This window comes from Hyperoodon ampullatus (genome assembly GCF_949752795.1).
Source record: "Hyperoodon ampullatus genome assembly, chromosome: 4".
NCBI lineage: Eukaryota > Metazoa > Chordata > Mammalia > Artiodactyla > Ziphiidae > Hyperoodon > Hyperoodon ampullatus.
In genome coordinates this window covers 57,308,961-57,321,823 of record NC_136917.1, presented here as the reverse complement: position 1 = coordinate 57,321,823, position 12,863 = coordinate 57,308,961, and the positions used below count along the sequence as shown (strand labels likewise).

Here is a 12,863-nt window from a genome sequence, read left to right as displayed (position 1 = left end):
TATTGAAGTGACTGATCTTCCCCAACCATTTCAGATTTCAAATGTGTTTAGCATCAAATTGTTTATATTTTAAAACTTTTCTGCTGCATATATCACATCAGTTGAAAAGTTTTCATAAGTTATTGGCTTATATATCATTTCTATCTTTTCCCTGAATAATTGTGTTTTTCCTTGCACATAACTAAATTTAGAAAGATTTCCAAGAGGTTCAATCCATCCTTGAAGTTTAGTCTTTATCTTTCATTTTTAATAACTTGAAGTTTTTTAAATGTTATAATGGAATGAAAGGAAAACAAACACACGTGGCATATAAATGGAAATCAGCTTGATCAGCTATGCAACAGTTATAAGTTAACTAAATAAAATTAAGTTTAACACACTTTACAATGTTTCATCAGTTAAAGTACTATTTCAACCCATTGGTAATAATACAACTAAATTAATCTTGAAATGGTCACTTCAAATTAGCATACATGAACAAAAAAGAGCATGGGACATGGTGATTTTTTACATTGTTTACCTTTCTGTGTTGTGTCCAGAGGAGATCAATATTTTGCCACCTAATTATTAAAATTAACCTGGAAAATATAATTCAGACAGTTCCCAGTGAATCATGGAAACGTTCATTATCTTTAACACTGATGGATCCATTTGTTAAAAATGATACAGTTAAGATTGGTGCATTTCAATTTGTGTAAACATTACCTTAAGAAAAGAACTATACAGTACTGGCACAAAAACAGAAATATAGATCAATGAAACAGAATAGAAAACCCAGAGATAAACCCACGCACATATGGTCACCTTATCTTTGATGAAGGAGGCAAGAATATACAGTGGAGAAAAGACAGCCTCTTCAATAAGTGGTGCTGGGGAAACTGGACAGCTACATGTAAAAGAATGAAACTAGAACACTCCCTAACACCGTACACAAAAATAAACTCAAAATGGATTGAAGACCTAAATGTAAGGCCAGACACTATATAACTCTTAGAGGAAAACATAGGCGGAACACTCTATAACATAAATCACAGCAAGATCCTTTTTGACTCACCTCCTAGAGAAATGGAAATAAAAACAAAAATAAACAAATAGGACCTAATGAAAGTTAAAAGCTTTTGCACAGCAAAGAAAACCATAAACAAGATGAAAAGACAACCCTCACAATGGGAGAAAGTATTTGCAAATGAAGCAACTGACAAAGGATTAATCTCCAAAATTTACAAGCAGCTCATGCAGCTCAATAACAAAAAAACAAACAACCCAATCCAAAAATGGGCAGAAAACCTAAACAGACATTTCTCCAAAGAAGATATAAAGATTGCCAATAAACACATGAAAGAATGCTCAACATCATTAATCATTAGAGAAATGCAAATCAAAACTACAATGAGATATCATCTCACACCAGTCAGAATGGCCATGATCAAAAAATCTAGAAAAAATAAATGCTGGAGAGGGTGTGGAGAAAAGGGAACACTCTTGCACTGCTGGTGGGCATGTAAATTGATACAGCCAGTATGGAGAACAGTATGGAGGTTCCTTAAAAAACTAAAAATATAACTACCGTACGACCCAGCAATCCCACTACTGGGCATATACCCTGAGAAAACCATAATTCAAAAAGAGTAATGTATCACAATGTTCATTGCAGCTCTATTTACAATAGCCAGGACATGGAAGCAACCTAAGTGTCCATCAAGAGATGAATGGATAAAGAAGATGTGGCACATATATACAATGGAATATTACTGAGCCATAAAAAGAAACGAAATTGAGATTTGTAGTGAGGTGGATGGACCTAGAGTCCGTCATACAGAGTGAAGTAAGTCAGAAAGAGAAAAACAAATACCGTATGCTAACACATATATATGGAATCTAAAAAACAAACAAAAAAATGGTCATGAAGAACCTAGGGGCAAGACGGGAATAAAGACGCAGACGTACTAGAGAATGGACTTGAGGATATGGGGAGGGGGAAGGGTAAGCTGGGACAAAGTGAGAGAGTGGCATGGACATATATACACTACCAAATGTAAAACCGATAGCTAGTGGGAAGCAGCCGCATGGCACAGGGAGATCAGCTCGGTGCTTTGTGACCACCTAGAGGAGTGGGATAGGGAGGGTGGCAGGGAGGGAGATGCAAGAGGGAAGAGATATGGGAATATATGTATATGTATAACTGATTCACTTTGTTATAAAGCAGAAACTAACACACCATTGTAAAGCAATTATACTCCAATAAAGATGTTAAAAAAAGAAAAAAAGAAAAGAACTATACAAAAAAAAAACACTGAGTGGGAGGCATAAAGTGGAGGAAAAAGTACAGATGAAACAAGACAGAATGTTGTGAAGCTGGGTGATGTGTACATGCAAGTTTATGCTGTTTACTTTGTATATGTTGAACTTTTTCCATAATAAAGACTTGAATTATTCCTGTGAGACGTTTGTAAAAGCAAAGTCAATTCAACTCTAGCCGATCAAATCAAAGCAACTGAGAAGCATTTTCCTGATGGAATCTAATGTAATCCACTTTCCAAAAAGGCAGTTTCTTCACATACCCAACTGATATCTTTTGGGGTTACATTAAGATACTTTCTTCTTGAGGCTTCCCTGGTGGTGCAGTGGTTAAGGTTAAGAATCCACCTGCCAATGCAGAGGACATGGGTTCAAGCCCTGGTCTGGGAAGATCCCACACGCTGCAGAGCAACTAAGCCTGTGCGCCACAGCTACTGAGCTTGCACTCTAGAGCCCGTGAGCCACAACTACTGAGCCCTCGTGCTGCAACTACTGAAGCCCGCAGGCATGAGAGCCCGTGCTCTGCAACAAGAGAAGCCACCGCAATGAGAAGCCCGCTCACCGCAATGAAGAGTAGCCCCTGCTCCCCAGAACTAGAGAAAGCCCATGCGCAGCAACAAAGACCCAACGCAGCCAAAAAAAAAAGTTGTTTTTTTTTTTTTTAAAAAGAGGGGCTTCCCTGGTGGTGCAGTGGTTAAGAATCCACCTGCCAATGCAGGGGACATGGGTTCAAGCCCTGGTCTGGGAAGATCCCACATGCCGCGGAGCAACTAAGCCTGTGCACCACAATTATTGAGCCTGCGCTCTAGAGCCCATGAGCCACAAGTACTGAAGCCCCCGCGCCTAGAGCCCGTGCTCTGCAACAAGAGAAGCCACCGCAATGAGAAGCTCGCGCACGGCAACGAAGAGTAGCCCCCGCTTGCCACAACTAGAGAAAGCCCGCGTGCAGCAACGAAGATCCAACGCAGCCAAAAATAAATAAATAAAATAAGTTTAAAAAAAGAGGAAACCAAAGAAGATAACAAAAAGATACTATCTTCTTTCTCTCTATCATAACAGGTAATGCTCTCACAGACACTTCAATGATCTAACTTGATTTTTTACACATACTGTACTGCTAATAATTAAGATTTGCTTTAAAATGAAAAAATAATTTAATAAGCTGTATTTGAGGATGCCTGCAGGCAAAGAGAGTGAATAAAGGACTCTGTGGATGCCAGGGATGCCATTAAGTTGGAATCAGAACTCACACTGCCCACTGAAAGCATTTAGGATTGAGCTAGAAATAATTTTGTTTCAGAGAAGAAACTAAACCCATCCAAGATGTTTATGATTGTTGGTTTTACTTCATCAGTGTATTTTGTTATTCAGATCCTCAAGGAAGTCTGTTCTCAGTAAAATTTATCAAGTGAAACAAAATGATGTTAATTTTATCCTTCTGGGTAGATAGAGGTGCTTTCAACTACAAAATGACTTCATCTGTTCAGAGTTTAGATTTATTTAGCTTTATTTATTTTAGCTGGAGTTGAAGTATTTTGAAAAATATCCTCATTTTTAATCCTCCATTATTCACTCCTTACCTGAAGTGAATTTTGCTTGAACTCGATTGATTTCACCTCTCAATAAATATGAAATCATTCTTAAATGAATTATGTTTGGTGTATTTTGTGTACTCAGATATGCACTGACCCATTTAATGTATTCTCAGGAAGTTTAGAGATACATTTTCCAATTTATCTGAGCAGAAATTGGTGAGCTGTGAATGAATATAGCCATGATGAACCATCATTGAATTCCAGGGTATCCACTCAAATATAATTCACCTTTCACACTACCTTATTTGGTCTATATTTATAGGACCTAGTGTCATCCTTGTTGTGAGAGACTGGTAGAGGTGATTCCTGAATGTTTGTTTTCTGCGTTGCATATGCTCTTACAACAGGGCAATATATTTGGACCTTGATTAATTATTTAATATAGCAGGGAAATTTGACCAAAAAGTTACAATAAAATGAACAACACTAATAAAATCATGACCATTTCTACCCATACAAAAATGAAGGGAATCCTAAAATGCTTACTTATGACAGATACCTGATTGCTCCTAGTCCCTCTTTTAAACACTTTAATTTGATTAGATACTTCTATCATAAGTATTTCTTGGCCTCAGTTTTCCTAATAGCCTAATTGTTCCCTGTACTGTGCAGGTGTGCCCACAAAACAAAGTAAGTATGTTGTTCATATCATTTTATTAGCCATATAATTTAGAGAAATGATTGTGTATTTTAAGATTGGTCTTGCTAACCAACTTTTACATTTTGTATAGTTTGTTGATGGGACAATTAAATAGTATACTTGGATTCAGAAATTACACTGCTCCTCAGAGATAAACTGCACTGCCAATGAATAAAAGTTGGTTATAGGAAGTTTACATTACCTGAGAGAATGATTCTTAAATGTGTTAGTTCGCATCAGAATCACTTAAGAAGTAAGACTGAAGTGCAAATTTCTGTTAGTACTGCCAGAGAATTTGATTCAAGTTCTGGAGGGGAGCTCAGGAATTGGCTTTGAAAAAACACCCCGAGACTCCCAGGTAAGTCTTTATTCATGTGCTTCACACACTACAGTTTGAGAAACACTGATTTTTAAAAAACCTTTTAATGCTCAGATTTTGGATATGGTGTCGACCTGCAGCACCCCCACGAAGTTATTAATTTGAACGCATGGTGGCAGTGCAGGCTAAGAGAGTGGATAAAAGCTCTGCATTCAGTGGACTCCATTTCACGGAGAAACCCAAGAAAAAAACACAGAACACACAGCTAAAGCTAAGATAGAAGTGTTCAGGGAGCGGTCGCCACCAGACAAATTATAAGAACGAATTTGAAATTTTATAGCAGACATTTTGGAGGGTCAACGGTGGATGTGGTGATTGGGATTGGAAAAGGATTTTTCCTCTGGAACCAGACATAACAATGGAGATGGTGCAAACAAAATTACATCATAAGAAAAGGCAAGTGGTGATCTTCATTATATTGATTCTTTTGTGGGAGGCAGGTTCAGAATCGATTCAGTATTCTATACTGGAGGAGACAGAAAGTGGAACATTTGTGGCCAACCTGACAAAGGACCTGGGACTCAGGATGGGAGAGCTGGCTGCCCGGGCCGCCCGAGTTGTTTTTAAGGGGAATAGGCAGTATTTGCAGTTTGATCCAGAGACCTATGATTTGCTGCTAAATGAAAAACTGGACAGGGAGGAGCTTTGCGGCTCTACTGAGCCCTGTGTGCTACCCTTCCAAGTGTTACTGGAAAATCCCTTGCAGTTTTTTCAGGCTGCCTTGCTAATTAGAGATATAAATGACCACGCCCCAGAGTTCCCCGCTAGAGAAATGCTACTAAAAATATCAGAAATTACTATGCCAGGAAAGGTATTTCCTTTGAAAATGGCACAGGATTTAGACGCTGGTAGCAACAGCCTTCAGAGCTACAAAATCAGCTCCAATCCTCACTTCCACGTTCTCACTCGGAACCGCAAGGATGGCAGGAAGTCCCCAGAGCTGGTACTGGACAAGGCGTTGGACCGTGAGGAGCAGCCCGAGCTCAGGCTAATCCTCACAGCGCTGGATGGCGGGTCTCCGCCCCGGTCTGGGACCACAAAAATTCAGATCGTGGTCTTGGACAGCAATGACAACACCCCCGAGTTTGCTCAGGAGTTCTATGAGGCCCAAGTCCCTGAAAATAGCTCCCTGGGCTCTCTGGTTCTCACCGTCTCAGCGAGAGATTTAGACGCAGGATCCTTTGGGGAGGTATCTTATGCCCTATTTCAAGTCGATGATGTTAACCAACCCTTCGAAATAAATGCAAATACGGGAGAAATTCGACTGAGAAAGACATTGGATTTTGAGGAATTTCAATCATATCAGGTGGATGTTGAGGCCACAGATGGTGGGGGACTATCAGGAAAATGCAGTTTAGTCATCAAGGTCCTGGACGTGAATGACAATGCTCCCGAATTGGCTATGTCGTCACTTACCAGCCCCATCCCTGAAAACCTGCCAGAGATCATAGTGGCAGTTTTCAGTGTATCAGATGCAGATTCTGGACATAACCAACAGATTACTTGTTCTATAGATGACAATCTCCCCTTTCTTCTAAGACCATCCGTTGAAAATTTCTACACCTTGGTAACAGAAGGAGCGCTGGACAGAGAGAGCAGAGCCGAGTACAACATCACCATCACCGTCACAGATATGGGAACCCCCAGGCTGAAAACCGAGCACAACATAACCGTGCTGGTGTCCGACGTCAACGACAACGCCCCCGCCTTCACCCAGACCTCCTACACCCTGACCGTCCGCGAGAACAACAGCCCCGCCCTGCACATCGGCACCGTCCGCGCCACAGACAGAGACGCGGGCGCCAACGCCCAGGTCACCTACTCGCTGCTGCCGCCCCTCGACCCGCACGTGCCCCTGGCCTCCCTGGTGTCCATCAACCCGGACAACGGCCACCTGTTCGCCCTGAGGTCCCTGGACTACGAGGCCCTAAGAGCGTTCGAGTTCCGCGTGGGCGCCGCCGACCGCGGCTCGCCCGCGCTCAGCAGCCAGGCGCTGGTGCGCGTGCTCGTGGCGGACGACAACGACAACGCGCCCTTCGTGCTGTACCCGCTGCAGAACGCCTCGGCGCCCTGCACCGAGCTGGTGCCCAGGGCGGCCGAGGCGGGCTACCTGGTGACCAAGGTGGTGGCGGTGGACGGCGACTCGGGCCAGAACGCCTGGCTGTCGTACCAGCTGCTCAAGGCCACGGAGCCCGGGCTCTTCGGCGTGTGGGCGCACAACGGCGAGGTGCGCACGGCCCGGCTGCTGAGCGAGCGCGACGCGGCCAAGCACAGGCTGGTGGTGCTGGTCAAGGACAACGGGGAGCCGCCGCTGTCGGCCAGCGTCACGCTGCACGTGCTGCTGGTGGACGGCTTCTCTCAGCCCTACCTGCCGGCCCCGGAAGCGGAGGCGGCGGACGCGGCCCCGGCCGCCCCGCTCACCGTCTACCTGGTGGTCGCCTTGGCATCAGTGTCATCGCTCTTCCTCTTCTCGGTTCTGGTGTTCGTCGCGGTGCGGCTGTGCAGGAGGGGCGGGGCGGCCTCGGTGGGTCGCTGCTCGGTGCCCGAGGGCCCCTTTCCGGGCCACCTGGTGGACGTCAGCGGCACGGGGACCCTGTCCCAGAGCTACCAGTACGAAGTATGTCTGACGGGAGGCCCTGGGACCAGCGAGTTCAAGTTTCTGAAACCTATTCACCGTAACTTCCCTCCCCAGGGCACTAGGAGGGAAATGGAGGAAAACCCCACCTTTCGGAGTAGTTTCCTGTTCAGTTAAGTATCGAATTATTCTATTAAACCCTACTTAATAAGTTGGAAATCTCTTTTAATTTCAACCTACATGTTATTAATGCATATTATTGACGGTCCGTTTTCCTGATTATTTTATTACTGTTCCTTAGGGTGAAATTTTTAAATATCAGGTACTGGGTATGCACAGTATTTTCCCTATATTATCGTTAGTAGTTTTTAAAAATTACTCTCACTCAAGTATATTTGAAAATTTGAACAAAAGTAAATTTTTATTTGCATTTTTAAAAAAATTTTTAATTGAATAATCTATCCTTTTTACAAAAATTATATTCCAAAGTCCTTAAGATTGTATTTCTAAGTAGTTGTGACAATTGTCATCACTACTGCTATGTAGGGAAAAAATTTTAATGTATTTAATATTATTTAATCAGATATTTAAAATTTTAATGTAATTGATATTATTGAATGTATTTGATATTATTTAAAATGGAACTGGGCTTAACTAAATTATATTTAGCTGTGTTCTGTGTCCAAATAAGTGAACTATCATGGCTCTTTTGTCAGGGATGATTACCAATCAATTCAATGAGTGTAGGGAACACTTACTGTTTTGTATTCCCAGTATAAGTTTGGGGTAACTAAAGTGTGGAAAACTAAAGATAAATACTAAAGATGGCTAAATGCTAAAATAGCCATTCATATTTATGTGTACTTCAGTATACCACAATAGTCAATACATATTTTCTATGAATATAGACTTAACAAAATTGTCAACACATTACATTAGTTTGTGAGCTTCATGTAAGAATATGCTGGCCTTTTTAAAACAACACCAAGCCAATTATAAATGCTTAATAAATATTTGCTAAATGTTATTAACATTCTAATAGCGAATTTAAAAAATAACTTTCAAGGAATTAGTAATACTAGTATTCTCTTTACAATATAGTATCCTTGCCAATAAGTGACATTATTAAATATCACTGTTTTAACTTTCCTTCTAAACAGAAAACATCCTTGTTCACCCTAATCTCTATTACAGAATATAAAGTGCTTGAGAGTACATTTTATCTCCTTGTCTTTGTCTAACAGTTTGCAAGTTCAGAGGTATTTTTGGTAAAATCCAAATTATACTTTTCAAACTCCTCCTCCTTCTATATGTGTGATACCTGCCAAGACGTAAGTAAGTTATGAGTAGCAGGTTACTAGCTAATGTCAGATTTTCCCTTCCAGTGCTGTGTATGCACCATTTATCTTTATTAACCACAAAATCATTTACTTTCACAGTTTAACCCATATTTGGTTTTATTTTTGTTGGTTTTATTTGTAGTATTTTATGAAATATACCTCTTTACAAGGTCCCGTCAAAGTCTGGCAGTGACAATTGAGTGAATATTTTCTTTTTATCCTTAATTAAAATGGAACTGGGCTTAACTAAATTATATTTAGCTGTATTCTGTGTCCAAATAAATTAACTATCATGGCTCTTTTGTCAGGGATGATTACTGATCAATTCAATGAGTGTAGGGAACCCTTACTGGTTTGTATTCCCAGATATTTCCCCTCTCCTCCTCCATTCTTCTTTGGGGGAACTGCTTCTTCTGCTATTCTTACTCCAACCACATGGCTTTACTTGTTGCAGTGGATTTTTTCAGTAACCCCATCTGCACAGTCCCAGAGGGTGTACACTGGGATGGGCCCTGTCCAATGCTGACAGGTCAAAACCCTTCCCTAGAAAGTATATCTTTGACTTCATTGGCTTTATTGCCTTCTTCATGTTTGCAGAAAGACATTGCCTGAATTCAGAACTTACTGATTTCCAATAAAACAAATGGCCATTTCTTCTCAACTTTAGTGAGCTATGCACACAATGAGTTTATGAAGGAAAAAAAAATTCCCCAAGGTTATGTATACAGAGACTGAAAAGAAATCACATTTTTCAGAAGTTACAGGCACACTGCAATTTGATTGGGAGCAGAAACTGGATTTAAAATTTTATAACTTCTAACACGATAGAACAAATTAGTATTTTTGTAATAGAATATAAGCTCCTGAGAGCAAGAATTTTTGTGTTTAATTTACTGCTTTATCCTGAGAAGCTAGAAAATTCCTGCACAAATACTTATTAAATAAATAAATTTGTCTTGAGCCCAGTTTTGTCTACTGAACTTGTACCTTTATAGGGAAGATGAATATATAGATAAATAGGTATTACTTTGCTCTCACAACTGTTGTTAGATACTTGAACAAAACTGCATCACAGGTGAGGGGGAAAGGAGTTTATAACACTCTGTGACCCAAAAGGTGTTCAATGCAGTTTAGCTATTACATTACTCTTTGAAATAAAGACTACCTGAAGTTGTGAAGCAGAACGCTTGGTGGCGCTGCAGGCTAAGAGAGTGAAAAACTGTCGCTGCATGCTCCCAGACTCCATAAAAACCGATCCGTTTGTGGCAGCTCACAAAGGAAACATTTACACTGATGGGTAAAGAAGATTTCAGAGAGGCAGCTATCCCCGTCAATCAATGCTAAGAGCTAACTCAAGATTTCTGAACCAAGATAGCAGAGTTGGCTGCAAAGCAATTATTTTGTGATTAAATACTGCATCTTTTAGACCCGGAGGAACCATGGAGACGCCGCTACCCAAAGCGACGCAAAAAAGGCAAGTGACTGCCATTATTATTCCATTACTGTTGTGGGAGGTGGGTGGTGCGGTCATTAAGTATTCCGTTCTAGAAGAGAGACACAGCGGCTCAGTTGTGGCCAACCTAGCAAAAGATCTGGGGTTGGGCTTAGGAGAGCTGGCCTCGCGGGGCGCCCGGATTCTTTCCAAAGGAAATAAACAGCATTTGCAGGTCGAGCACAAGAGTGGGAATTTGCTCCTAAACGAAAAACTGGACCGGGAAGAGTTGTGCGGTGACATGGATCCATGTATACTGCATTTCCAGGTGTTACTGAAAAACCCGGTGCAGTTTATTCAAGGTGAATTACAGCTCCAAGACGTAAATGACCATGCCCCTGAGTTCCTGGAAAATGAAATCCTCCTGAAAATCTCAGAAAGTAGCCATACAGGGACCGCATTTCCTTTGAAAATAGCTGAAGATTTAGATGTGGGCAGTAACACAGTTCAGAACTACACAATTAGCACCAACTTCCATTTCCACCTTTTCACTCGAAATCGCAGCGACGGCAGGAAATACCCGGAGCTGGTGCTGGACAAAGAGCTGGACCGTGAGGAGCAGCCAGAGATCAGGTTAACCCTCACGGCGCTGGATGGTGGGTCACCGCCAAAGACTGGGACTTCCCAGGTTCTCATCATGGTCCTGGACATAAATGACAACGCCCCTGAATTTGCTCGGCAGCTCTACGAGGTGCAGGTCCCAGAGAACAGCCCTATAGGCTCCCTTGTCATCACTGTCTCTGCCAGAGATTTGGATGCTGGGACCCACGGAGAGCTCTCCTACTCATTTTTCCAATCCTCAAATCAAGTCATTCAGGCCTTTGAAATCAACACAGTCACGGGGGATATTCGATTAAAAAAAATGTTGGATTTTGAGGAAATTCGATCTTACCGTATGGAAATTGAGGCCTCAGACGGCGGGGGTCTTTCAGGAAAATGCACTGTAGCCATAGAAGTGACGGATGTAAACGACAACGCCCCTGAATTGACCATGTCATTACTCATGAATGATATCCCAGAAAACACCCCTGACACTGTGGTCGCTATTTTCGGAATTTCAGATCCAGACGCCGGGGACAATGGCAAAATGATGTGTTACATCCAAGACCATCTCCCCTTCCTTCTGAAAATTACTGTAGAAAATTTCTACACCTTGGTAACAGAAGGAGAGCTGGACAGAGAGAGCAGAGCCGAGTACAACATCACCATCACCGTCACAGATATGGGAACCCCCAGGCTGAAAACCGAGCACAACATAACCGTGCTGGTGTCCGACGTCAACGACAACGCCCCCGCCTTCACCCAGACCTCCTACACCCTGACCGTCCGCGAGAACAACAGCCCCGCCCTGCACATCGGCACCGTCCGCGCCACAGACAGAGACGCGGGCGCCAACGCCCAGGTCACCTACTCGCTGCTGCCGCCCCTCGACCCGCACGTGCCCCTGGCTTCCCTGGTGTCCATCAACCCGGACAACGGCCACCTGTTCGCCCTGAGGTCCCTGGACTACGAGGCCCTAAGAGCGTTCGAGTTCCGCGTGGGCGCCGCCGACCGCGGCTCGCCCGCGCTCAGCAGCCAGGCGCTGGTGCGCGTGCTCGTGGCGGACGACAACGACAACGCGCCCTTCGTGCTGTACCCGCTGCAGAACGCCTCGGCGCCCTGCACCGAGCTGGTGCCCAGGGCGGCCGAGGCGGGCTACCTGGTGACCAAGGTGGTGGCGGTGGACGGCGACTCGGGCCAGAACGCCTGGCTGTCGTACCAGCTGCTCAAGGCCACGGAGCCCGGGCTCTTCGGCGTGTGGGCGCACAACGGCGAGGTGCGCACGGCCCGGCTGCTGAGCGAGCGCGACGCGGCCAAGCACAGGCTGGTGGTGCTGGTCAAGGACAACGGGGAGCCGCCGCTGTCGGCCAGCGTCACGCTGCACGTGCTGCTGGTGGACGGCTTCTCTCAGCCCTACCTGCCGGCCCCGGAAGCGGAAGCGGCGGACGCGGCCCCGGCCGCCCCGCTCACCGTCTACCTGGTGGTGGCCTTGGTGTCGGTGTCGTCGCTCTTCCTCTTCTCGGTGCTGGTGTTCGTCGCGGTGCGGCTGTGCAGGAGGGGCGGGGCGGCCTCGGTGGGTCGCTGCTTGGTGCCCGGGAGCCCCTTTCCGGGCCACCTGGTGGACGTCAGCGGCACGGGGACCCTGTCCCAGAGCTACCAGTACGAGGTGTGTCTGACGGCAGGCTCTGGGACCAGGGAGTTCAGGTGTCTGAAACCTCCTGTCCCCAACATCATGGGTGAAGGGGTTGGTACGGACACCGAGGAAAACTCGAACTTTAGAAACCATTTTGGGTTCAATTAAGAATCTCACTTGACAAGACGTGATAAATGATCATATTCACGAATGTATTAATTTCCAACCCTTTCATTCACATAGAGCTTACATATTCACTCATTCGTAAGTTTTGTCATATTTATAGTTTGAAGTATTTTACATTTCGAATCTCTAGATGTTTTTTATTGTTGCTGTTTTTTTTTTAAGCCCTTCACATTTTGCATGTGAGA

General features: G+C 43.9%; 1 protein-coding gene across 1 annotated transcript; it reads left to right on the top strand.

The window, feature by feature from the left end:
• Nucleotides 1-5,241: 5,241 nt before the first annotated feature.
• Nucleotides 5,242-12,660, top strand: LOC307051217 (uncharacterized protein; the record flags this gene model as incomplete). Its single annotated transcript, XM_079701549.1, has 2 exons — nt 5,242-7,654; nt 10,254-12,660. Exons 1-2 carry the CDS (start codon nt 5,271-5,273, stop codon nt 12,658-12,660), a joined length of 4,791 nt encoding a protein of 1,596 aa, XP_079557675.1. The 5' UTR covers nt 5,242-5,270.
• Nucleotides 12,661-12,863: the final 203 nt, after the last annotated feature.